The sequence below is a fragment of the Limanda limanda genome, chromosome 4, assembly GCF_963576545.1.
Source record: "Limanda limanda chromosome 4, fLimLim1.1, whole genome shotgun sequence".
Classification (NCBI taxonomy): Eukaryota; Metazoa; Chordata; class Actinopteri; order Pleuronectiformes; family Pleuronectidae; genus Limanda; species Limanda limanda.
The window spans coordinates 1470782-1498529 of NC_083639.1; the positions used below are offsets into that span (position 1 = coordinate 1470782).

A 27748-nucleotide genomic window follows, 5' to 3' on the forward strand; every position below is an offset into this window, starting at 1 on the left:
GGAAATGTCACATCAGGGGGGAAACATCCCCGGGGTCCACACGGTATTTCTCTCTTTTTTGATAGTTGAGTGAGGAAGAGGAGGCAGATCGTTCCTCCCCGGCTGGAAATAGAGACATCTCCGTTATCGCACACACACACCCCCCCTCTGCTGCCGAACCACATGATGGAGATAGAATTCCAGTGAGGCCACGAGAACCTCGACCTCCCACCGCCCCCCCGACTCTCTACAAGCTAAAGCAGCATCTAATCGTGTCACAAAATCAGACCCAAGAGAGTCCCGACCAATTTGTAAAATCCTACAGTACCCAACATTTTGCATCTATGAACGTCATTCAAAGAAGATGAATAATACGAATTATCGCATCAACAGTTCATCAGCTTCTATTTGTGTGTCGGACACCGACTCCAATATTTCACCAAAATCGAGGAGGCAAGAGGTCAAAGCTCCGACAGGCCGAGCTTACCCGTGTCCCGGCTCGTCTCCATTCCCACTGTCAGCGAGTCACTCAGGTTCAAAGCAGTCGTCAGGTTAATCAATGCTGTCGTGTACAAACCATTAACACCCACTGGCATCACATAAAAGCAGAGAGAGCACTTTGTTTGGCTCTGAATTAATCTCAGAGGTTGTGTTTGTGGGTTTGTGTGTGTGTGTGTGTGTGTGTGTGTGTGTGTGTGTCTGTCTGTCTGTCTGTGTGTCTGTGTGTGTATGTGTGCGTTCTGTCTGTTTGCTCAACACGGCCACTGCTCTTTTTTACATAATTACCCTAACCTTGCTCCCGCCCACGTAATGAATGCCTCGTTCTGACGATGCTAAACCTCATCCTTGAGCTCCAGAGTCATGTGAAAACCGTTTGAGCTAGATGTGCCACGTTGACAGGTTGTCACTCGCTCCCCGGCCTTGTGATGGCGGCCGGCCAGGACGTGACCATGTTGCATTCCTGCTAAACTGTCAATTAACATGTATGACGGCAGTATCACCTCTCAAAGGTACGGCCCGCGTCTGTTCAAGCTTCTGTTAACGACACCGCACCGGAGCCGCGTGTGGGCCGCACAGCCGAGGATGATTCAGTTCTTAAGGCTCACACCCGTCTTCTCATTAGAAGAGAAGAGTCATATCGCTCAGTCGAGGATTCAAGGATTCACAGCATTAAAAGAGTGGAACGCAATTTCCTTTAGATTATAAATGTACTGAAAATATGGTCAAGTTGATTAAAGATGTGAAAGTACATCAGTTTTCAGTGGTAATTAAGTTGTTTACTAAGGTACCGTGCTACAGAGAAATTTGTTCTTAACCAACCCCCCCTCTTGTTGGCCGACTTCAGTATGAGTCACACGTCCTGTCTTTTCCATGTAAGTGGATGGGACATGGGCCAAACTAAAAGGTTAACAATACATGTCAAATAATATTTTTCCAAAATGGCTGTGATCTGGGCTACACGTTTGTTCTCGGGGAAAACGTTTGTGTATACTTTGACAAAAGAAGAGTATTTTTATATTGAGACAATCCTACTTTACCTTAAACAACAGTTTAAGAGTTTCTCCATCACTAGAACAACAGTATCTCCAGTTTGGTTTGGATGTCACTTCATATTTCACCAAACTGGGTCCAGTAAGTCATTCTTCATGTATTTAACACTTAACAGCATGTTCCTCACTGCACCGCTGCTCAGACTGATAAGACAATGTAAGGCTGACTGCTCTCGGAGTCATGATATTAAAATGAAAACCGACACATGTCGAACTAACTTGCTGAGCGCGTGCGTCTGGTTGACAGGCAGGTGGGGGGGGGGGGTGTCGCCTGATTCCCATCAGTCCACAGGTCTGCAGAGCGTGAGGAGCTCTCGAGGACGACCCTGGTAAATGTCTCCTACCACACTTCCAGTAAAGTATTCCTTTTCAAAGTGTAATTCAGCCCAAATTGAGTTTTCCACACTGTTGAGTCCATGACGGGGAGATGATGAGTGGCACTTTAGAGTCAGAGAAGTGTGAAAAGCAAGCATTCAATTATCACAGGGTAAAGTAGGAAGTTTAGCTGAGTCCTCCAGCTCACTGGTCGCTTCTGTGGGAGTAACTTTAAAGAGATGGAAAGTGTGAAAAGGTTTTATTTACTGGAACATCCAGGTTCAGAGGTCACACAGAGTCCAGATTTCAACAGGAACACGAGACTCCTGCAGTCAGAGATCGAGCCATTTCCCCTTCTGTCGTGACTGTTGATCTTAGAAACACAATATGAATACAAATGTGTGCCAGAAATAGAGAAAGTGATGTTTAGAAAACAGCAAACTTCCAGACAGTTTGAACTGAGGCAAGTGCTCGGTGGAAAAGAGAGCGGAAAACTTTTCATTTTAGGTTTGAGATGATGAAGGAGCATCGGTTACAAAAGTTAGTAAATATGCAATGCAAAAAAAATAAGGCAACTTTAAGCTCGACAGCAATATTTAAATAGCAAAACTATACACAAAGCAAACATTGAAGGATATTGAAACCGAACAGATTCACACTTTTGCAACCAAAGAAATCAGAAATATATATGAAATATCTCCTGATTGAAATAATCAGCCGTGTGCCGGGTTCTGACAAGAGAGGCTCAGCAACACAAAGCCAGCAGAGCAATAAATCAGACACATGGTGTGACCTCATCAGCCCCTCGCCTCCCACAAGGATTGGGGGCATTACCTTTCCCCGATAGCATTGTGCCCCCCCCTCCTGAGCTCCACCATATTATCCCCAGATGATAAAAAAGTGTCTCTGATTTTGACATGATTGAAATTCATAAGAAAATATTGTACAGGCACAGACACCCGAGGAGAAGAGTCGGTGTCCTTTATGTTTAACCTGGGGATATTTAGGTGTTCCAGGTTCTCCCACCTCAAAATAAAACCTATTTTACCATCATTACAAAAAGTAAAAAACACAGCAAATTACTTTGACAACATATGAAAAAGAAAAGTTACAAACCAGTGAATGCTTTACTGGCAAATATCCAATGCAGCTATCTGGCACTAATGAAGCAGTAAAATACTCCAAAGCTCGAGAACGGATCAAAATGACAGAGTGAGATGAGACATTGTTTGAAGAAGACGATTTCGGGGGAATGACTCAAATATCAAAGAATGGCTGGATATGTAATGAAGTGAAAGACGGGCAGCGGGGGAGCCAGAGGAGGTGGAGTGTGAATTATGAGCCAGACCATTAGAAAGAGATGCCAATTGGCATGTGGAAACTTCACAGTACAAATATACCTGGAGGCCTCAGTCTGCAAAACAGTTGTCAGGAGCAAGTAGCAGCAGCGACTGTCTGTGTTTCCCTGCGATGCAGAATCGATGTGCGAGTGGGACGAGAGCATCCATCATGGGTGATGATATGATTTGCTGACTCCAGAAGGAGGTGAGGAGAACTGAGAGAGATCACAAGGTGAGTCTGAGCTCCAGTTATTTCACTCACATCAGTTTATGCAGGGATTTAAAGATGAAGAGTTAACAAGTTGTGTGTTTTTTTTATATAAAACCTAAATATAAAGTTGATTAAATGATTTTATCATTTTTTGAATAAAATGTAGAAATAATATTATTATGAATTATTGTATTGATGTAAAATTATATTCAATTGAAAATAAAGGAATTATCAAAATCAACAAAATATAAACATGTAAATACAAAAATGTTTATTCTGCATTCTGAACTAAGGAGTTTGCTGTTTATTATTTTTTATCATGTATGTCTATGTCCAGTTTTATCTGGGAAAACCACAAATCCATATAAAACACATACACAATATAAAGGCTGGGCGATAAAACAGTATCAGTAATAATCACAATATCTTCTTTTCGTTGAATGCTATTTAACAAAAGCCTGAATATAAGTAAGTATATTCTTAAAGCGTTGTGTGAGCACAGTGAGGAGGTTAAAACACATCATTTTAAAACCACAAGCTTCACTCAGGAGCAAAATCCAAGTCTTTACATTGAATGTAGATAATAACATGACATTCAACTGAAGTATTATTAATATCAAGTGACATATTTGTATATTAAAAAGAAAGGATTAATGTTATGGTCAGTTATGATTAATCATCCTCTTCTCCCAACAATAACAATCAAGGCAGGTACAGGATCGAGTCTGGTTCTGTCTGAGCGGTTTCTACGTCCTGATTCTTTCCTGTGAGTTTACAGAGTTATTTTCTCTCAACAAAGTGTTTGCTCTTGGGTTTCTTCATTATATTGTGAGGTATTGACTTTACTGTATACAATGCCTTGAGGTATGATATGTTTTGATTTGGCACGATACAAATAAAATGTAATCAAATTCACAATGTAGCCATGTAAAAATATAACAACATTCTTTTTTTTCCTGAGAGAAAATATGTCAATCTTATGAGTTATTAACATTTGTGTATGTTATCATTCGTGTCCTTCGTCATTACAGTCGTCCAAATATAGCGCAGAGTTTAACCCCTGAGACCACCCAACCTGGCAGCCTGACATCTGTTAAACCTCTCACTAATAAACCAGTACATGCCTGAGGGCTCATTTTCCCATGTAAGTGAACCAGGGGCTTGTGAACATGTATGTATTAAGCTTTAAACACTTCCAAACACATGTAAGCCTCTGTAGCCACTATATCTGTATTGGATTCTGCAATAACACGTCATGTTTATTAGTAACTACTGAATGAAGCCGAATGTAAAAGATTAATCACAAAAAGAACGTATACGTCCAATGAGCCACAGCCGCACATGAAGTGCATTCTGTGTGTAAGTGTGACTTACAACCATCTGCTAGAAAATAATACCTGAAGACATTTATTCAAGTCCGACAGATTTATGGTTGTTGTTGTTTGCTGGAGGCAAAGTTCACTGGTTTTACTGCCGGGGCGTAGAACGTTTGATCAGTGGAGGGAGAGTGGTATGTGGGGGGGAAAGTACATTTGAGGGGGGTCCGTCATACTTGAGTCTTTAGGAAACTAATTTGATCCTCATATTGTATCCGGGTTGTTTTTTTTTGCAGAAACCCAAACAACCGTGTTAAGGTTTAAGGGAAAACACATGTTATTTTAATGGTAAATGTCAATCCAGTAATTCAAGTCTATAACTCTGGAAACGGAGGTTTAAATACTGAGAAAAATGTGAACCAATGCTGTAAATATACTGTCACACTTATAATATATATGTAGTTCAGTCTGTTTGTGAATATCATGTTTTACGGTTTATGTATTTCTGGTGGGGAAGTTTTTCTTGTTTAAACCCTTGATCAGGTTTCACGTGTTCACAGGAACATAAACATGGAGCAGCTGGTTCGTGTTGGATGCGAATCCTCCATGGGAGGGAAGGGGGGGGCACAAGGTGAAGCACCTACACCTCACCTCTTTATTTTAGCGTGTATTGACGGCCCCTAAAGTGTCCTCTAATAATATGCAACTGGGACACCAGAGCGCTGAGTGAAAGACCGGAGACAAAGGAGTTCCAGGGGCTGTAGCCTTGACCTCGGATTTGTAACTGTCAATCTTCAGAGCTTATTCAAAGCTACAGAACAAAACTCTCGAGCATATCTATCGTTAAATAATCTGCTATAGATATGTAATTAACTTCTAGTAATCATATTACAATAAAATGTATATCATTTGTGTTTTGAAACGCCGATGTCTTCATTGTTTAACTAATCATTGGTAAATGCGTGTTACATGTGCTATGGGTGCCTGTCAATGTTCACATATCATAGAATGTCTACGTATGTATATGCTTGTTCATTTTATTTTCTATTTTTCTCTTTTTACATCAGTCTCTATGTTATTTGTATGTTGTTGTTTTTTTACCGTGAAACTGCCATGGACTACTTTAATCGTCTCTCCTCGAAAAGAAAAACCTGGATATCAATCTTCAATCAATAAACATTATCACTGCTTCATATCTTCACATGAGATTGTCAAATTAAAATCAACCACCTTATGAAATCTTTATTTTGTTGATTAACATCAAAGTTATTCCTATTTCAAAGGCGTCTGTACTTTATGTCAAAAATCACTTTGACAACTGTTTATCATTGTATACATGTGAACCAGAGAGTATATGTGAACCAGAGAGCTTGTACTGGATTGATGTTGATTAACTGGGATGTGGCCAATCGATCATTTGTCTCCTGTCTTGTATATTGTTCTTTATAAAATGTGTCTTGCAAAAAAACCAAGAAAAACAAGAACAACATCGGTTGCACTTAAAGCTTCAACTTCTTTATTTTGACAAAGAATCCTTCAAGGACAAATCAGGACATTTAACTCTAACATCAAACATTTTAAATGTTTTCAGGCTTGAGAGCTCGTACCTAGATTCAAAGCTTGTAAAGAAAGTAACTCACATCTGCTTGATGGAAACATATCAATCTTTAAAGGGTATTTAACCTGCTCTTTGACCTTGCCTTCCCTCTGCCCCCCCACCCTCCTGTTCGCCGCCCACTCACCCTCCAATGTCTTTGGAGTAGCCACATATACAAAAAAAGCCTAAACAGCATTTGGCAGTCGCTGGGTCGAGGCAGTAGAGGAGCATCAAGCACTGCGCCAGCACCCTGCTGGAAGGATCTATTACATTGCAAATAAAAAAAATAAAAAAATAATCTGCAGGCGGCCCAGGGCGACCAGACTGCAGCCTGACAGGGACCAGAGCTGAGAGCACTGAGGACTGGGAGCAGGTAGGTGGCCCTGGAGGCTATAGGCTGGTGAGAGATGCACTGATCAGAGAGGAAATGGATTTACAGAAATCCTGTTGCTTGTAGGTCAGCACCTGTAAATGCACGTCAGGGTGAATACGTCGCATTTGCATCGTGAACACGACAGCACTTTGTGAGCAGGTGCACAAGTCGCTGCAGGGAAAAAAAACTAAACAAAATTGTACTTTCTCAAGTGTAATGAAGACCTGCTTCTATTTTCCTCTCTGGCTGAATGGGCTGTATTTAAAGGAGCAATAAAGTGACTTACAGTAAATGGAATTGTATGTGCTATCTCGTTTCAGTTGCTCAAATTACAGCGTGCTAGCGTATTAATGATGGAGATAAACATTAGGGTTTGGTTACATGGAGGACAAAGATTTTGGTTTTCTGCATGAAATCACTTAAGCAATGCATGCAGGCTTCTCAGTTTGAATTTCATTGTATTAAATCTTGGAAGCTGGATGGCGTCGGTGAGGTCAGAGCGCCGAGGTTGCCGGCTGATGACTAACTTTAGACGGAGCCTTCAAATCAATATGGAGCCTGAGATTCGGAGTGTTTCAAAAGGGTGGGAGGAGGGGCGGGGGGGTGGTGCTTTGGCAGAAAGAAGGTTTTCTTTCAACATTTGAGAAACACACAGCGTTGTGGTTGGTACTGTAGCAGTTCAAACATCTTCACATTGCAAAACGTGCAAACATATATTGTCGTAGAAAGCAATTATCTGCGATGCAATTGTGCAGAAATTACACAATCGATCTGAAAAACTACCTGATGAAAACACAACGACCAGCATAACACAACCCAACACGCTGAGGCTGAAGCATTTCTTATGTGCTGGAAATACAGGAGTCAATGCATCAAGCTGTCAGCTCTCATGCAGCAATTCAACAAATGTGCCATTCCACCGGTGGAAAGTTCAAATAACAGCATTAGCGCTCATTCGACACCAAAGGGGCCTCGTGGTAACGCCTGGTTCTCGTGCGTTACGCTGTCGGAGCCATTTTCTGTCTCCAACACTCAACTGCAGTCTGTGAGGAGACGGAGAGGCTGTTTCAAGAGTATGCGGTCATCTGTGGGTGGATCGGAGAGGAGGGGGTGGAGGGGGGTCACAGAGACATGTCAAGTACCACTGACACATCAGGTGCAACTTGTTTGTCTGCTGCACAGCGTCGCCGGCGTCTCTTTCTTTAACAAACTTCAGAGAACTCCACCGGCGCATTAAACAGTGAAATCAGAAACATCGCAGGGTTTGACCGGGCACTGAGACAGAAGCAATCAAACACCAAGTCACTCAGTGAGGATTGATGGGGAAGCAGTTATAAGACAAACTCAAAACAGTTGACAAGCAATAACAGTTAATCGTCATTAAGATACCGACGTCCTCGGAGGAAAACATCCTCATTTATCGTATTTACAGATCTAACTTTACTGTGGTTTCCAGACAGTCTTGCTATGTTTAGCTTAGTGATTTGATGCACATTCTGCAATGACAGCCGGCCTTTCCTTCAAGAAGAAGTGTGAACTGTAACTCCGCCTGCAGCACAAATCTCTCAGATCTCAAGGACAACGACTTGGAGAGATGTTCATCATCCACGATATTTTGTCCAATATGTCTCCTCTCCCACACAAGTTTAGCTTCAGAGCCTCGGCCAAACAACAAACTATAAATGTAATCGGCTAAAATGGCAAACCATCCAGTGGGCGGGCTTCCTCTAATGCAAAGGGCCTCCTGCCAAACTGTCTCCTGTTGCAGGCTGTTTTGCTTTTACCATATGTGTTGTGAGGTTCAGAGCCGAGAGCCAAGATCACTGCCGCCCAAGCACAGAATCCTTTCTGAACATATGCCGGAGCATGTGTACCAACTAAAAATAAAACCCTTACTTTACAAGTTGACTGGTTTTATTTTCAGTGGGTCATCAGGCGAGAATAAACAGTCGAGGTGAAATATTGAACAGAGGGTGTTGAGGAGAACTCTTGACTCGAGTTAAAAAGAGAAGTCGTCAACGATACAAGTTTGGATATTGTTATTTTTTTACTATTTATTACACATTTAAAGGCTTTTCCTTTTAATTACAATAAAGGATGCTCCACCGCAAAATGATCTCATATTAATTAGCTGACAAGACGAAGATTAAGAATAGATTTTTAACATTTTAACGTTTAACTCACCCCTGATACCACGAAAGATTTACTACAAATACGATTTACTGAAGATTTCAAGGTCTTTAAAAGTTCAGAGGAGTGGACAGAGTGCACACGCTGAAGAGTGAGCAGAATGCACAACAGACATCTATCAACTCATAGAAACATTAAAAATAGTATTTGGGGAAGTACCATGTAAAACACACAAAATGTAATATTTTGGCTCAGTTGTTTTCTGTATGAGTACGTTTTTAAATGTATAAAAGCAAATAATATTAAGATATGAATTTAAATAACATGAATCATATACTAAATCCTATCAAGTATTTTCAAGTAGCTGCGGAAAAAAGGAATTACGGAAACTGTCTATTTTGTTATATATATAGTTTTCAGAATTTAATTTTGTTATTCATACAAACCCATGGACACAGAACCCAAGCAGGACTCACCTTGTGGATGTCAACAGTATTTTCTGAAAAGCTGCTCAACTTGCAAAGTAATTATGTCAAGAATATGAATTTAACATTCATAACCACTCCCACTTTAGGTCCTCGTCCAATTAGAATGAAGTCAAGTCCTCTGAACTTGAGTCATTAGGTCAAATTTTACAAGAACAAAATATAGAAAAGGTATACAGTGATGCATGTGACCTTTCTTCACAGAGAGATGACTCACATACAGACAAGTGCAACATGAGTCAGTTCAGATCCACGTCAGTGTCACATTACACTCGATGGTTTTATGTAAAACTCTTGTAGTAACTTCTTGCAGATTACATAATGATGGTGCTGAGCAAATGCTTCCTTGTCACAGTCAAGGGCTGAAATCTGCCTCCATTCGGAGAGAGAAAGTGTATTTTAAGATTAATGTGATTCATAAATATTAAAATCTAGTGAATGGAGAACTGGATTTGCATCTTTTAACTTTTGGTTTTCTGAATCCTGTGTAGTGGCACCTTCTATTCACTCCATCTTCGTACTTGTAAAGATATAAATTGGCTAATGTTAATCAGGACAGAGCAGTGGCAGTATTTAAGCCTCCGCCCAGTTTATTGAAGGCTTCAGACAAGTTGCTTGTTAGTTAATACATTCTTGAAAAGGATTCCTGAGGTGGATATCAAGCCCAAGAGTGAGTGTAAAGGCCGCTGGCTGCTGCCGCTCACTGACTGGTCAGAGCAGCTGCACTGGTGGAGAGGAGCAGTTTCATCTGGGTGTTAAAGACATGTTGAATTTCCTCCAACGGTTTTAAATCCTCGACCCTTTGATTGGCATCCACTCAAATTTTCAAAAAGATAACAAGCAAATAAAAGCACATCCGACTTAAAAAGAGTGTCACCTCACAATCTAAAGAATGTCAGTCACTTTTCCTGTTTTGCTTTTGATCCGACTATTTATGTGCTCTGCTTAAAGATTGACTCTTTTATCTTCTGTGTTTTTTTTGTTGTTGTTGCAGAGCCGTGTGAATCAACAGAGATCCAGAGGACGCAAAGATGTGGAAGAAGTCGAAGGTGACCGAGCAGACTGCCGCTGGGCAGGCAGGTAAGTTTAGAACGAGGGACGTCGCCCTCTTGTCAGGTCAGTCGAGGGCTGGTACTGCACCTGCATTCCCTCTTGTCTGAGGTTTGATGATGAACAGAATTCATTTGATGACTGATATTTCTGTGAGAAAAACCACTAGCGAAGAAAACCCACAAAAAAAACCCAACTGCAAGTCAGAAGAAGATGGAGACATCAGAGAACAAAGACATCAAAGATTACATGAGGTCAGTGTATTACGCAGGAAATCTTTTTTGAAGATGTGGAATCCCCAAGAAATTTGATTGAAGACCATTTCTGCTGCAACGATTCCTTTTTGTCAAGTGGAAGCCGTCCAAATAACAGAAAAATCTAATTGCTGCAAAGAAAATTCAACAGCAAAGATGTTTTTTCAACAAGGGCACATACGCATTGCCTGAGAAAAGGAAATCCAGGAGCACTGATCATATCATTGATCAACTTCTGCTTCCCGGGGACGTGACTGTGAAGAAGTCGGTCAGATAAATGATCACAGGCGTCAGTGATGTCAAAGAATGAGACGCTGTAATTACTGAGCGAGACCACGCTGGGAGAAAAGTAAACTCTTGATGTCAAGACGAAGAATCCTGTGAGTGGATGTGAAGAACAGCGCTGACACATGAGACCAGACGCACGACAAAAATCATCATGGAGGATCAATCCAGCAGTCGCCGCGACTGAAGAGGAATCTGAAAATGAAACGCTGTCGTTACCGAGCAGAAGACAAAATGAAGGCTCATTTAAAATTAACTTCCTATAAATTGTATTTACACAATTTATCTCAAGCACTGCGCAGGAATCATCCTGAGGAGAAGAAATGCCTGAGCGAGCTTGAAGTTAAGGCTGATAATTCAGATGCTGTGGTAACCGTATTGCTACATTATATATTGTGTCCCTGACTAACATTTGATCGTGTGATGAAATGTGTTTGTTCTGCTTAAGTTGTGTCTGTGTGTGTGTGCGCTTCACATCCCTGGGCTATACACTGTATATTGTGTTGTTTTGTGTTAATTATGTGTCCGTAATCCTGTCGAAGTCCCAACCTACCATGGGGCTTCTGTCAGGATTCATATTTACCTGTCCTGTTCCCTCTGCTGCTCTCACTTTGCGTGTTAAGTCGACGGTTCTGAGGGAGTTCAACCAGACGACAAAGGTATGCGAGCAACAAAAAAAAAATTTAAAGAAATGAAATCACACCAAAGATTTCCCTTCTGAAAGTGCATGACTCCATGTTGGTGGAGTTGCATGTATGATGTGCTCTTCCTCACTCTTTGAAAGGTGTCATCCGAAAACGGATGGTTCAGCTTTCAGTGTCACAACAGACGCACTTCATTGTGACACTTCACAACAAACCTCCATATGAACACCAGCTGCAGGCTGTTGCTAGAGGGCGCTGCAGTTGAGTGTCGTGTGTCTTCTCCATCCTGTGATTTAAAACTAAAGTTAAACTCTCCATGGCTTCACTTGACCCAAACACGACTGACACAGATAGAAACCGTGTTAGGTTATTTCAGGAATTCAAGTACAAGTTAGTATTTGTTTAGCTTAACTTACTGCAGAACAAGTCATATAGGAAATACAAAATTAAATACATGATTTTGAAGGGGAAAAAATAGGATTTTCTATAATCTGCCTTAATTCCTGTCAAACTGCATCCTTGTTAGGATTTCTTATTCTGGTATCAGTTAAGTTGTGAAAACCAGCTACAAATAATTAGTTGAATGAACATGATGCAAAAAAACAAGAAAATAAAGCAAGGACATTGGAAATAGTTGTTTTATGAGTTAGCTGCAAGGTTTTGTAAAATAAAACCTTGTTTTCATAGTATTATCGATCTGACGGCCGCTATACACAAAATGTATCTGGTATAAATCCTGTTAACTCTGCTCAGGAATGACAGGATACCTTTGAGTCTTTTCATCCCAAATTTATGCTGATAACACTCCATAAATAACTTTCTGCTGACTGACCCATGAAATCAATGCCTGGCTTACGTCTGCAGTCTTAATTGCTGTTCTACATTAATAGGCTGATCAATACTTCCACGTAAACACATTGTTTTAATGATGTTTGTGTCCCCCTCGCAGTCCCAGAGTGTTCACTTTCAGCTTGTTAACAGTGGCAGAATCCATGTGATGTTATCAGAACATCCTGTTCAGCAACTGCTGCAAGCAATTTACCCCCAATCCGCTTCGGACTGCAAAACGCTGGGGCGCCCGCCTCATTCCATTAAGTACATATTCCCTAGTTAATATTCTGCCTATTACAGGTCTTTCTGGCCAAGTGAAAATAATTAACGACCAGGGATCCCTGGACCAGCTGAACCCCTGTGATCAGCACTTGGTGATGCCCTCCTCGAGATTTGTGTGGGTTGGTTTATATTGGTTCTTTCGGGGGTTCGGGGACTTTCTGCAACAATGACCAATTCCACATACACATATTTTAAATACTTCAATCTTCTCACAAATAAAAGTATACACTAAACTAAAAAGGTGTTTCAGGTTTGGAGTGCTCCAAAAAATTGACTGAACTATGTGAAGAAGCAAGAATAAGACACGCCCATTATCTAGAGTGGGTTGAACTATATTTACTGAACTAGTTTGCAAAAAATAAAAATAACTCACCACTGTGTATATGTTTAATGTCCCTGCACCAACTGATGCTGCTGCTCATTTTTTTCAAAGCACTTTAGGAGTCATGTGGGGACAAAGAAAACTGAAGGATGAGAAAGTTTTCAAATTTAACTATTATTTTTAATCTATTGTAACAATTATGGATAAAATTCACTTATTACCTTGACATTTTATCTGATTCCTGGAAATAAACCAACAATTTTTTGCAAAGACTCACAAGACAGAGAACAAATATTCACATGAATAACTCAGTCGCCGTTCAACAAAACATAAACATTAATGTTATGAATTAATGATCACACTGACTGTTCAGGCCTGCTACTTACATGAATAAAGGAACTATTGCGTGCATGTTTATATCAAGATCAAACTCACGACTAATAAAAAAAAAGGCCCACGAGGTGTTAGACTCTAAAGTACATCATTAAATAACAGTTAGCAAAATGTGCCTTTTTCAAACTTGCTTAAAAATAGTTTTGCACATTTGGAAAATCATATCGAAGCATAAATAAGAGAGTTGAAGTCCCAACGGTAAGCTGATAGACTTCTGACCCCACGGATGCTCTGACAGTGTGAGCTGCTCATTACGAGAACTCTTTATCCGGTGGGAGAGCTCCATGCTAACTTTGTTGTAACGATTAAGTGTCAAGAGTAAAAGCCAAAACACAGAGGAAGCAGTGTGGGCGGGGATGTAATCTCATGTATTGTGTTTTTTTTGCAAGGATAGCTTTAGTGTTTTTGCAGAATACAAGAGCAACCACACAACCCCCCTCGGGTCAGGTCAGATTTCAGGCAACAGCAGGTCATGTCAGTGGAATTCAGAACATTTGCACTTGCTTCTGAATTTCCTCTTTACATTTCAGTCATTTTATGGAGATAATGATCAAATATATGATTAAATTAACCACTGGACCTTGACAGTTATCTTGTCTTTTCTTATCCCTAGACATTTCTACAAGTTCCACTATTGTCTGCATTTATTCACAAACATGTCGCCGTCTTCCAACCGAACTCTCGACAAATGAATGTGACTATGTGTGACGTTTATACTGACAAATGTTTCCCACGTCACTTGTCTGAGTTGTAGATTGTGTACTTATCACTAAACCTGAATGTAGTATTGTTAAGCCTCTTTTCTTCATCAAAATGGATTCTGAAATTAAGTCATTACTACTTTTCACGTTTTAATGAATATTCTGAATAAAACCATCTGTGTGTGTTGATCTCTTGCATTGCTCACTCTGCATCATGTTCTGTGACCATTTATCTCACACATATTATTCTCTTTTTCTCATTTTCAATGTGTTTTCATTCGATTAGGCATCAAGAAGAAGTCCAAAGTTCCCGGCGTCATGATAACGCAGTTTAAGGAGGAAATTCCAGAGGGAATGTCAACTCCAGACTTTACCCGCAAACCCATCGCTCTGACTCTTCAAGAGGGTAAATATTTATGCCACTGAGAGGAATTGAAACCGCTTATTTTTCCCTCTTCTATCACAGCACATGGATGGTGAATGGTCTGTATTTATATAGCGCTTTCCTAGTCTTGATGACCACTCAAAGCGCTTTACAGTACAGTACAATAGGCCGTTCAGGGTTCAGCATCTTGCCCAAGGACACTTCGGCATGTGGATGGGAAGACTGGGATCAAACTGCCGACCTTCTGGTTGAAGGACGACTGCTCTACTGCTCAGCCTCAGCCAAACACTTTGACCTCAGTCACACACGTCAACAAGCAACATTTAGACTTAAGAGAGGAAGAGTAGAGAACTATTCATGTGACTCATCTTAGTAGTGAAAAACTCCTCAATTCAATGACTGAAAAAATGTTATCAACAAATTCCTACAGACATACAGGTGGGGAATCTTGGATGGTTTAGCATATACTGCATAGGAATGCCATTCAATGTTAAGTTTAGTGCTTCACTCCCAAGTTTTCTTGAGCAAGACACTGAATTGCTCCCAATGCCTGTAGAAGGGGGCATACACAGTCTCTTCGGATAGAAAGAGAAGAGAAATTGGGTTAACTTCCTTAATTTCTGCAGATGTTTTTGCAGATACCGTTTAAAGTATAAAACAAAGCGGCCCCATGGTGGGTCAAAGCACAGACAATAATTGAATGCCCAGATAGGGTCACATTGCATGTGATTTCCTACTTCTCTCTTCCCTCAATACTATCAATATTGATATTGTACAAATTTACAATTCAAAAAATGAAATCCAATAAGTATATTTCCACATAAATCCTAAACCAATCCAAATTTTAGTGAAAGAAAACATTTTCTTTCTTAAAATACAGCCATGAAGACTTTGCCACTATTGAGAAAATCCTCACTCTGTCCTATTCCAGGTAAACTTGCCATCTTTAAAGCCATTGTAGTGGGAACTCCCACTCCTGACGTGACGTGGAGCAGGGCGAACGGAGAAATCACTTTTCACCCTGATGTGTGTCTGCAGAAGTACGATGATATATCTCTTGAACACACGCTGGAGGTAAGATCTGCTGGCAGCACTGTTCGTACGAGATACAAAGGAAGACATTTTGTTCTACATCCTGCTTCTGATGATGCCATTAATTCTGTCTTTGCCTTCTAACAGTTTCCAAAAGTTGCCGCGGACGATGCCGACACCTACAAGTGTTTTGCAAATAATGAACATGGAAGAGCTGTTTGTACTGTCGTCTTGAATGTAATTTCAGGTACATTCCTTATTATTCTGAGGATCAGTCTAGTGGGTTCGGTAACATTTGCATTAACTATTCTCCTCAGGATATGGCATAATTAAACTGTGACAAACAGATCAAGACTATTGTTTGTTTACAGTTGGATTCTCCAAGACCAAGGAACTTAAAATGGCACAAGGAAAAGGTGAGGTTTCAAATACATTTTGAGTTTTTCATTCATTAATTGGATTTATAGGAAAAAATCTGCCTGTACTCTTTCACCTGTCACATCAGAGTACTGTCACTGTCACTGACACTAATGAATGACACTCTTAGAAAATGAATGAAAAGTTTGTACTATCACTCAAAACTTTACCAGAGTGTGTGTAATCAATCACCTTGGTTTCTGTCAAAATCTCAGGGTGTCACTTAGACAAGCGTTCTTGGATGTGAGCAAAGTCAAGGAAAGTTTGATCACTTAAGGTGTCTGGGTTCTGGAGACCTTTCTCAATTACGCCTCTGTTAAAGGATGAGTCTGTAGAAATTCTGTGTTTTTGTTTACAAATCACGAACACAACAATGGACCTTCTAATAAGTACGATCTATGTATTCAAAGCACGGTTGTTGTTAAAACAGTTTTTAAAATAAGAAAAGTAGCAGTAACTTAAATGCACCATCACCTGTTGCTGCTAGATAACAGCATTGGTGTAACATTAATGAAAATACTGAGCCTTTGAGAAATAGAATATAAGTTTGTGATCCATTTTAGAGCTTCATACTGTATCTATAAAAGATAAATGAATGGCCTTTGAGTTAGGTTTCATAGACAGCCTGTGGATCCTTCCCTGGGATTTGCTCACCTAACATACTGTGAATGTAGATTATGAGTAACTTATGCTTCAAGCTCAAAAGGTAAAGTTCATTGAAAAGATAAAGACAAAGTCCTGCAAACCACAAATTTAAATTGTTGTTAATGCCTCATGATGTCATTCAGTGATGGACTGTTTTTATGATTTTCTGGTTCCTCAGATGTGACTGACTTGAGAAAAGGCCTTAAGAAACGGTGAGTCAAATAACTCAGTGTGGTTCAATGTGTTGAATTCAGTGACATCTAGCGTTGCAGTTGCATATTGCAGCTGAATGCTCCTCACCCCCCCCCCCCTTCCAAGCATGAGAGAGAACCTGTTGTAACCTTCAGTTGTCGTACAAACTCAAAAGTGTTTAGTTTGTCTGGTTTGGGCTACTGTTAAAAAAAAAACATGGCGGCCTCCGTAGAGAGGATCCGCTCCAGATTAAAGTATTTAAATATAACAAGCCCATTCTAGGGTAGAAAAGTAGAAGTCGCACAATACAGATGAAACACACTAGTGAAAACATCACAAGGAATATTTCATGTTAATTTTCTGCCAAAAGATCCCTTTCATCTAAATGTTACACACTGAACCTTTAACTCAGCTGTAACAATACCCAGCTCCGTATATATTTTGCCACTCCATTCCACCAGTGACTTTCCTATGAAGCAATATTGTTCCATTGGAATAAAATTAAATAAATCCAATCCCCCCCTCTGCAGTAAACCCGACGGAACCCGTGAGGAGAAGCAAATGGAACCGGAGGAGAAGGTCTGGGAGATTCTGATGAGCGCAGACAAGAAAGACTATGAGCAGATCTGCGTTGACTACGGCGTCACCGACTTCCGAGGAATGTTGACGAAACTCAACCAGATGAAGAGAGAGAGGGAGCAGGAGATAGCGGAGGTACGTAGCACATCAACAGGTTTTCTTAGGGTTTGATGTCAATCTTGAACCGGTCAGTCGGACCCCGTTTCTCCTTCGTTTAACTTTTTGTTGTGTTACATTTATTGTAGTTTGTGACACAAATCAGTACGCTCAAACACATCGCGGTCAGCGACGACGACTGTGCAACAATTGAGCTGGACATGGACCTCAAAGATCCCGCCAGCAAACTTTTCCTGTATAAGGTGGGACATTAGCTACCTGCTGCCATTTTGTTTTTATTTTCTTAATTATGTATGATGAGAATGAGACGTCTCTGAATCCTGCAGGATGGCGTCATGATTCCTTTCTCCCTCGAAGAAAGCGATAAAGCGAAGCATAGCTTGAAAATGGTGGGCAAGAAATACACATTCAAAATTCATGGGTTAGGTTCCGGCGATGCTGGACTCTACTCGGTGGATGTCGGGGGCGTCAATGTATTCTCCACAGACTTTAAAGGTGAGTCAAGGTCAGATTGGATATACATTCACTTACCTTCAAGCATTTACTGATTAAATGTTGTCTGGAAGAAGAATAGGACAGATGAAAGGAATCAAATTTTCTCTCTGTCCTTGTTTTTCTGCATTTTTGAAAACCTGCAGTCCCTGAAGTGGACTTTGCAGTCAAAATACAAGAGGTCAAGGCAGAGGAACGAGAGGACGCCCTTTTCCAATGTGTCCTGACCGCCCCCCTGAACGAGATCGTATGGTATGGTAAAAGCGCCCCTCTGTCAAACAGTGAGAAACATGAAATCAGTGTATCTGAAGATAAGCTTATCCACAAGCTGATTGTGCGGGACTGTCTGCCTCTGGATGCTGGGATCTACGCTGCTGTGGCAGGGATCAAGTCATGCAATTGCTGGCTTGTAGTTGAAGGTGAGACAATTCTTTTTCTGCAACTTTTTCTACCTTTGGAAATGCTCATTATAGAGTATGAACGGCAGACGCAAAATTTGTAAATATTTTGTGGATAAAACCCTGATTTCAACATTTAGCTAATGATCTAAATACATTTGATGTATCATCTTTTATAGCTGACAAAGATCCTGCCAACAAGGGGAAGAAGGGAACTCGTAAATCGACTATGGCTGGAGCCTGCAACGACGAAGAACTGATCAAAATAGCTAAAGAGCAGCAGGGAAAATACGAGAAAGAAATGGCAGAAAAACTGGAACAGGCCAAAAAGGCTCAGGAAGAGAAAGCAGCTGCAGAAGTCATCTCTCAAGCAGAGGCAAAAGTAGCTAAAAAGGAGAGAGCTGCAGCCAAGGCCGCTGCGAGGGCGAGGAAGGCAGCAGCCGGTACGGGTGGTGCAGGCTCAGCTGCACATGGTGCCGGAGGGGCCAGTGGTCCTGGTGGTGGAGCCTCTGGGACAGATGGTGCTGGAGGTGCCGTTGGTGCTGGTGGTGCCCTTGGGGCCGGTGGTGCTGTAAGCGCTGAAGGTGGTGTAGGAGTTGGAGTCGGAGCTGGAGCTGGTGGAGGAGCTGGAGGTGGGGCTGCAGGAGGAGCTGGTGGTGGGGCTGAAGCAGGAGCCTGTGGTGCAGCTGGCGGAAGAGCTGGTGGAGGAGCTGGAGGTGGGGAAGAAGATTTTGACGATGAATACGATTCATTTGAAGACTCTGATGACGAATTTGATGACGAGGGAGAAGGAGGAGAAGGAGGAGTACGAGGAGTACGAGGAGCAGGAGGAGCAGGAGGAGAAGGAGGAGAAGGAGGAGCAGGAGGAGAAGGAGGAGAAGGAGGAGAGGGAGGAGAAGGAGGAGAGGGAGGAGAAGGAGGTGGAAAAGGAAAACGCAGGAAACGCGTGAGAGCGGGTCCACTTGTTCCAGAAACAGTCATAGGTAAGAAATAAATACACACTGTGATGTAGAATGAGAGAAATGCTCCCCTGGAAGAAATGCAATATAATGTTTTTATAGATAAGTATAATTGAAAAGGTATTAAGATTAATAGTAATACAATAGGAAGAGTAGAAGGTATTTATGCATTCTGTTGTTGATGTCTTAAAATGTTGATATTGTCTTGATGTTTATAATCGAATGTGTCGCTTATTGTTGTTTGTCTTTTCTGTAACGTGTCAGATTCCTCCTCATCTATCAATCTCATATCTGTATCTTACATATGCCTCATCAGGAGAAGAAGAATATATCATGACAGCAAATTACTACATTTGCGATCGTTGTATAACAGACTGTATAAAGTTGCTATTTATTATGACTAATTATTAGGAGAAAATAATGACGACGAAACCACAACTCAAGAAGGTGGAAATTCCGGGAAGAAAGGAAAACGTTCAAAAAGGAGAATTGTGGAAGTTGAAGAACCTGTCGTTGGTAAGAGATGTCAGAGGTCGCATGTTGAAGACCATTTACTGACCATTAACGTCATGGGGGAAAGTCGCAGCTGTGGTAAATTCTAAGCTCTTCCGAACTTAGAAGTAGCTGACTTTCCCATTTACACTGTAGTTATTAAACAACTGACACTTTACAAAGCTCTACACTTCTCTGCTTTGCCGATCGTACAATTCACCTAAAGCTCCATATGAATTTATGAACTTCTCCCAGACAGGTCTTATCGAGCCTCAGTGAATGAAGTTGCTTCATCTAGGTTATGTAAGTCTGTAGCATGGGTTTAAGTTATGTATCATAATTAATGAAAACACTTGTAATTCTAAAGCCTACATGCAATGCAGTCTGGTTCTCATTTAACCATTGTGTTAATTACTCAAATGGTTTTCTCTCCCTGGGCTTAAATCTTTACCTCATTAACTATATGCTAACTATTAGCATAAATTAAGCCTAATTAGTCAACATTGATTAATAAAACATAATTTAACCAGTCTTTATCTATATATAGGAAACACACAGTAGTATATGCAAAATACACATGCAAAGCTTAAGTGTCCTTTGTAAATCCTTAAAGTAGATAAATATAGATATTTGTCTATATTTGTGATTTGTGTGTCAAACGTCTGCAATTTGCCAAAACGTTGAGTTCATGTACCATAAGGTAATATATACAAGATGCTAAATGTTGCACTCCCTCCCCCCCATTGTGTTCTCAGAAAGGTGTTGAGCAATGCTAATCTTAACTGGGTAAGAGAGAGACCCATGTGCACTGACATGCACTAACATGAACATGACCAGCTACTAAAACCAAGAACACTGAAGTTCAGATAACAACAAACAAAGACGAAACCATCTTTAAACAGAAAAGTGTAATTGATTGCTATATTAATGTATAACATCTTGTATGTATAACCTTAAATAGATGTAGTTTGTATAAAGGGTATAAAAGTGGAAAAGGTGATTTACCTACATATGTACTCAAGATGAGAATATTTAATATGACGGTTGGTAATAGATTTTGAGGTTTGGTTTTTTTCCGATTAACTTTATCATAAACTCTTGATGATTGTTGAATATTTCCAAAATTTAAAATGATTACTTATTAAAGGTATCCATGGGGCACCCACTTCCCAGTTCACACCAGTACTGTTCTGTCAATAAAGGTGAAATGAACAAAAAATATCTCTAAAAAAAATGATATAATGTATCAATGAGACTAGTCAAAGTAACTAACCCAAAAATCGCAATCAACAAACCCCCTCAGTTGATCAATTAACATTAAAGTTCTGCCATCACAGAGCTGATTTTGAAAAGCCAGACGGATGTCACCTTTTCCACAATCAGCCTCCTTTCTCTGCATTGAAATTAACGTTCTGTTGATGTCAGTTCTGTTGTTGTTGTTGATGTTGTTTTCATGCTCAATGTTGACACTTAAATTCTTACTGCTATTGTTCTCATTCATGTTATCTGTACGGCCTATCCAACAGCAAATGAGACAATTACGATGATATACCTTTAAAGGGAAAAGCAATACAAAAAACTGAGAAGTGCCAGTGGTGATAATGGCACTGGGCCAGCGGCAGGCAGTGAAGCATCTGCTGGAAATGGTGAGGGGTGCAGACGGTGGTGAGCCATCTGCGGCTGGCAAGCGTTGGTTGAGGAGAAAGTTAGTGGTAAGATGGCGGGCGCTGTGTTACTGCTGCATGGGAAGCACTACCACTGAACAAAGTCGATCGACGAGCAGATGACTTTTTCGGTGCTTTCGGGGGCTGAGATGAAAGTGTGTGAACACTGAGCAGAATTGCTAATGCTAATTGTTTAAATGGCCTCTTACAATGATCCCACAGCTCAGCAAGAGTGGATTTAACAGTGAGATTGCTTGTACAAATGCTAATTACATTTTATGCACGAATAAGTTCTGTCTATAGCGCATCGTACAACAATTTAATGGTCATAATGGTAAAATAAGAAATGCTTTAGTCTTCTGTTCTGCAGAGATTAGTACAGCACTGGGTAAATTAATTTATTTCTATGACTTACAGGTTGGATATCAGCAGTTTATTGTTTCTCCACTTTTGTCTGTCACGTACTGCGTTTTGTGTGTGTGTGAGTAACCTCTTAATGCATTGTCGCTTGCCTTATTCAATTCAGGATGAGTCGGTGCTTTGAGGTTCTTGAGTTAACAACTGCAGAACCAAACGGGTTCTTGATACCACAATTGCATATTTTGAGGATGGAAACAGTCGGACTGACCTCGGAGGATGACCATGCTCTAACGCAGTTTCTTCACATTGAAGGCTGAATTCACGTTAAATAGACAAAATGATTGTTCATTTCCACTGACCACGGCTCGGTCAGTCCTAAATGAGGTATTATCTCACGGTGCATGTTTCTTTAAATAGTAACACTCATCTGAACGCCTCGCTAGGACATTCTTATGAGCTGTGCAAGGATAACAACTCTGCAGACTTTCAAGTTGAAGAAGGACAAACACGACAATCAAGCTACAGACCAAACAAGAAATCTTCCTCAAGTATAAAATACTTGCGAAATGCCCTCTTCTTTTTAGATCCCTGAGAAACTTTGATGATATAATCTCTTCAAATGTGTTTTTTTTTTTACATCAAACCTACATTTAAAACATGTATTTTATAGTTACATTATAAAATACATGCTACAACGTGACAAACTGATGATTGTTTAAAAAATGAGGTAAGTGTGTACACACTTGGATTAAATCCAAATGTGTATATTCTTCATTAACCCAATATAAGAACGAATATAGTCCTTGTAACTAAAGGCACGATTACAAAAACCTGAAACAGCTGAGGAGCAACAGCTTGTTCAGATGCAAGCTGCAGCTGTGGGATATGTGCATTGGCTAACTTGCCTGGTTGATCAATCCTCAGATCCAGGAGTTCACTTTCATGCTGGGCTCTCGGACTGCAAAGCCATTATCGGAGAAGCAGCAGAGCTGGAGTGCAAAGTGAGCCGTGAGGAGTGTCAGGGAATCTGGTTCAAAGATGGAGATGAGGTTAGCCCAAAGTCAAAAGAAGTCACAATCTACATGTTATTACATAAATATGGCAAAAGAGGTATTGATGATTATCATATATTTGTAGGAGTCAGAGCCTTCGTCAAGATTTTATGTCTGTTGTGTCATATTTGTTTTGTTTTTGAAGATTCAAACATCGGAGGGTATAACCATTTCAAAAGATGGAACCTTCCACAGGCTGAAAATTCACAAAGTAACTGAGGAATTCGCTGGAACATATAAATTTGAAGCAGATGGACGTAAAACAGAGGCCCTCATTGTTGTTGAAGGTAAAAGACTTGAATCATTCATTAGTGTGTCCATGCATGTCAATGTCAAGATGGAAATCAAAATTTAAGTGTGCTGCATATCAATGTAATGTTTATATAATGCATTTACGTATATGCACACATGACACTGCTTGAAATATGAGTCTTTCTGATTTTTTAGATCCACCGAGGTTTGATGCTGAGGAACTGGAAGTGTTTAGAACTCCTGTCTCAGTGAAAAAGGGACAAAAGGCAACCTTCAAATTACCTTATATTGGACGGGATCCTATCAAAGTCCAATGGTACCTCGAGGGTGAAGAGCTAGCGGATGAGTCAAACATCAAGATTGAGCACACAGAGGGGTGCAGCCGCCTGCTTCTCACCAAGCTGCAGCGCAAAGACAGTGGTGAAATCAAGATCAAACTCAAAAACGAGTTTGGCACTGTTGAGGCCTTAAGCCAGCTTCTTGTACTGGGTAAGATACGAGAGAAAATACCTACAGGCTTTGCTCTGTCGTTGTTTTGCATGCAGCAACACAGAAAGTTGTGTAGTTAGGTAAAGCATCAGGCAAAGAGTAATGTTGTGTATGCTATGCATGTTGTTTTTTTAAAGATAAACCCACTCCCCCAATGGGACCTCTGGAGATCGTTGAGGCGTGCTCCTCCTCTATTGAATTCAAGTGGAGACCCCCAAAGGACAGTGGCGGCTGCAAGATTGGAAACTACATCCTTGAACGGCAGCAAGTCGGACGCAACACCTGGAAGAAGGTGGGGCCGATTGGGGCGGAGGCCACTTACAAGGACACTGATGTAGACCATGGCAGAAGGTACTGCTATCGCCTGAGAGTGGAGACTGAAATGGGAACCAGTGAGCTGATGGAAACAGAAGACATTCAAGCTGGTACAAAAGGTAAAACTTCAAATTTGTAAATTTAAGTTGTGTCATCTGTAAAATGATCATTTTAATACAAAGGACAAGTTAAACCTACATTAAGAAACACAAAAGATGCTTTGGCAGCAATTGAAACAACAAATTGTTCACCAACTAGTTTATAGAACGTTATAAATTCCATTGAAGTTACAAACAAATGTCTCAAGATCTATTTGATAGACAGTATTAATCCATCACTTTACTCATCCAACTTCACAATGCATTTCCCCACATTGCTTGAAAACAATCCGACTAAGCGACCAATTTTAGACATAGGCCTGGTCACAGATCCCAATTCCTTGTGTGCACAGCGTACCCTGCTCCTCCATCTGCACCGAAGGTTGTCAGCGCCTTTAAGAACTGCATCAACCTCACCTGGACTCCTCCCTCCGACACCGGAGGAACTAATATCCTGGGATACAACGTTGAGAAACGCAAGAAGGGCAGCAACCTGTGGGGCCAAGTCAACCCAGCCGATGAAATGATCAGAGGTGACTCTGATGATTTGCAGATGTCATTCCTGAATTGTATGCCTCTGGGGTGTGATGTAGTATTTTTCTTTTTTCTATACAGCCAAGGTCTATGGTGCTAAAGACGTAAATGAGGGCATGGAGTACGAATTCCGTGTGGCAGCAATTAATGACTCTGGAGCGGGTGAATACAGTTCACCATCTGAGTTTGTGTTTGCCAGAGACCCTAAAAGTAGGTGGACATCGATACAATATTATGACAGTCGTGATTTTGTCCTCATGCTTCATACAACCCACACATCTCAGCACTCACTGTGAATCGTGTGTTGCAGAGCCTCCTGGTAACGTCATTGACTTTAAAGTGACAGACTCCACCTACACAACCCTGTGCCTGTCTTGGACCAAACCCAAGGAGATAGAGGGGGTTGAGGATGAAGCCAAGGGATATTTTGTGGAGATCAGACCTGCAGAAAACACTGAGTGGGATCGCTGCAATTCAAACCAAATCACCATGACTTCCTACACGGTGAAAGGCATGAAGTCAATGGCCATGTACTGGGTGAGAGTACATGCTACCAATGATGGAGGAGACGGACCGTATAAGGAACTCGACAACTACATCCTCGCTATGCCTCCTCCTGGTAAGAGAGCACTTAGTACACAACTTAAATTGATGCAAAGAGAGTAATTAAGTTTAAAATTTTTCTTCAATGACAAACTAGGATTGTGGATAACAATTGTTAAACACCCTGGCAAAACGTTGACTTTCTTTGAGTATTTTAGTTATAAGTATATATCATTAAACATAGGTGCCAATGGATTAAAATGCTTATATGGTTAAACCTCGATATGTGTACGTTTGCAACGAGATAAAACAAAACACCAAAACAAAAATATCCATTAAGGCTCAAATAACACAACTACTGTATGTTTATTTTTCATGGCTTTGTAGTGAGATTGATTTTTTTTTCTGATTTGCTGCTTATCATTCAAAAAGCAATTGTCAATATCGAAAACAATTCCAGCTAATGACCTTACTTCCATCCTGCCGTTCACCCAGTGAGGCCACGATTCACAGATGCAAAAATCAAGAGCTTCATGGTGGTGAGAGCCGGAAACTCCGCCCGAATCAACATCAACTTTGAGGTAATCCAGGCAGTGATTAAAACAACTAATATCCACGCGTGTGCATACAGTATATAGTGAACTAATGTCCTCTTCTGATGAATCTGACAATGTGATTTGTTTTGTAGGCCTCCCCTCGGCCTGATGTCATCTGGTTGAAAGACGGCATGCCCGTGTCTAAGAAAGTGACCGTCAGCAACGCAGAGGCCATGTCCCAGCTCCTGATTCCGTCCTCCGAGCGCGCAGACACCGGAATCTACACAATTGTCGTCAAGAACATTGTCGGGCAAGAGACATTCAGCATAGAAATGAGAGTCACAGGTGAAACTGGCAAAATACTGTCCCTTCTTTTTAAATAAATAATTCTTATTCCACACACAGCAACTAAAAAGACGGGGAAACCTTTTGTGTTTCTACTCCAGATGAACCGAAGCCGCCAGGTCCCCTGGAGCTGGATGAAAACGTGCCCGGCACCGTGACGCTTTCATGGGACGCGTCTCCAGATGAGAAACGTGACGACAGGCTGCACTACATGGTGATGAAGCGGGATTCGAACAAAAGAGCCTGGCACACCATCGCAGATCACATCTTCAACAACAAGTTCACGGCCTGCAACATCCTGCCAGGCCGGGAATACCAGTACAGGGTCTATGCCAAGAACGACATGGGCTCGTCCAAACCGTCTGAATCCACAAAGTGGGTGATTCATGCCAAGAAAGGTAAAGACTAATTTTGACCCCCCCCCCCCCTCGACTAATCACCAAGGCTACAAATAAAGTTGAGTTGTCTGTGTGTCTTCTTTCCTTATGCATCTATCATAACGATGTTTGATAAAGAAGCCACATTACTATTTTAATGTTAAAAAGATAAAAGCCATGTATGTTAACTGAGCCATAAGTGTACCACTGCAAGAACAGATTTCCACTGGTGTCAATGTCTTAATTGAAAGTGTTTATTGATTTTAATTCAATTAATCTGGTCAATAATTTGGATTTGAATTTGACACCAAATTAAGTGTTATAAATAAAATTGAACTAAATCAGTGAGATGAGGGCTACCTGTAGAATTGGAAAAAGGAGTGAACTCTATATCTACTGCAACAGCAACTTTCTTTGTAGCACCTTCTTGCCCTAAACAGGAAACTAATTCTGATGCAATGCATTTTATTTCCCTTCACAGAAAAGTTCACCTTGACCATGCCGGAGAGGAAGACCTGTAATCTGCAGTGCGCCCCGAAGGTCATGGTCCCACTGAAACTGCACACCGCTCCTCAAGGGTATGAGTGCTACATGAGCTGCGCGGTGAAAGGAGACCCCACGCCTCATGTGACATGGCTCCGCGACAACATCAGTCTGAATACCAACACTAACTACTTCATCTCCAACACCTGTGGCGTGTGTTCTCTGCTCATACTGAGGGTCGGATCCCAAGACACCGGCGAGTACAAGGTTGTTGCAGAGAGCTCCTTGGGGAGGGCAGAGTCCGCCACTAAACTGACAGTCAGAGGTAAATCTTCGCAAAGTGAACTTGTGCTACAACATTTTTTTCGCGTTTTTGTGTCTTTGGAATCTGAATCCAATAACTCTTGTATTTTTCTTTCAGATTAAAACAACACACTGAAGATGATAGGATTTCTGTAAAACCCCAAACAGGAGCCAGGTTTTTGGGAGATTTACATGAGTTAAGCCTGATCCGTCAATGTGGATTGATAAGAAGTCAGAATAAAGTCTGAACCAAACAATTGTTGCTGAGGAAAAAGCCACTGATGTGTTGTTTGTTTTGATTTCAAATGTGCAACCTAAATAAAATGGAATGAAAGAAATACTAACGTGTAATCTTGCACATTTTAATAAAGTGCGTAGCAGATATTTATTGATTTTTAAATGTGCAATTTAAATTGTTTGCTTAAATTAATAGAACTATCAGGTTCCCTTACTGGCTGCAATTGTGATATTTTTTCCACACGCGTGGATCTTCCGCTGACGTGAAAAACTTGTACGATGCTTATTGTTTGTTATTGCACGTAGGGTGATGTCAGTAAGGTGTGGGTGTTAATGTGTGGGTTTGGTCTGAATAAATATTTTGTACTGCAATCGTGATGTGGAATATTAAATC

General features: G+C 40.8%; 1 protein-coding gene across 1 annotated transcript; it reads left to right on the plus strand.

The window, feature by feature from the left end:
- The first annotated feature begins 10327 nt into the window (after positions 1-10327).
- LOC132999446 (immunoglobulin-like and fibronectin type III domain-containing protein 1) lies at positions 10328-27240 on the plus strand. Its single transcript, XM_061069129.1, has 22 exons — positions 10328-10376; positions 14345-14464; positions 15375-15517; positions 15623-15722; positions 16716-16749; positions 17260-17443; positions 17554-17667; positions 17752-17920; positions 18064-18336; positions 18495-18932; positions 22715-22839; positions 22988-23129; positions 23290-23583; positions 23721-24017; positions 24350-24529; positions 24612-24740; positions 24841-25149; positions 25569-25654; positions 25762-25954; positions 26056-26352; positions 26813-27139; positions 27236-27240. The coding sequence occupies exons 1-22, from the start codon at positions 10328-10330 to the stop codon at positions 27238-27240; spliced, it is 4008 nt and encodes a 1335-aa protein (XP_060925112.1).
- Positions 27241-27748: the final 508 nt, after the last annotated feature.

Coding starts and splice junctions, on each gene's coding strand:
- LOC132999446 (XM_061069129.1), top strand. CDS start 10,328: ATGTGGAAGAAGTCGAAGGTGACCGAGCAGACTGCCGCTGGGCAGGCA. Junction 22,840..22,987: donor GGTTCAAAGATGGAGATGAG/GTTAGCCCAAAG, acceptor TTGTTTTTGAAG/ATTCAAACATCGGAGGGTAT. Junction 24,530..24,611: donor AGCCGATGAAATGATCAGAG/GTGACTCTGATG, acceptor TTTTCTATACAG/CCAAGGTCTATGGTGCTAAA.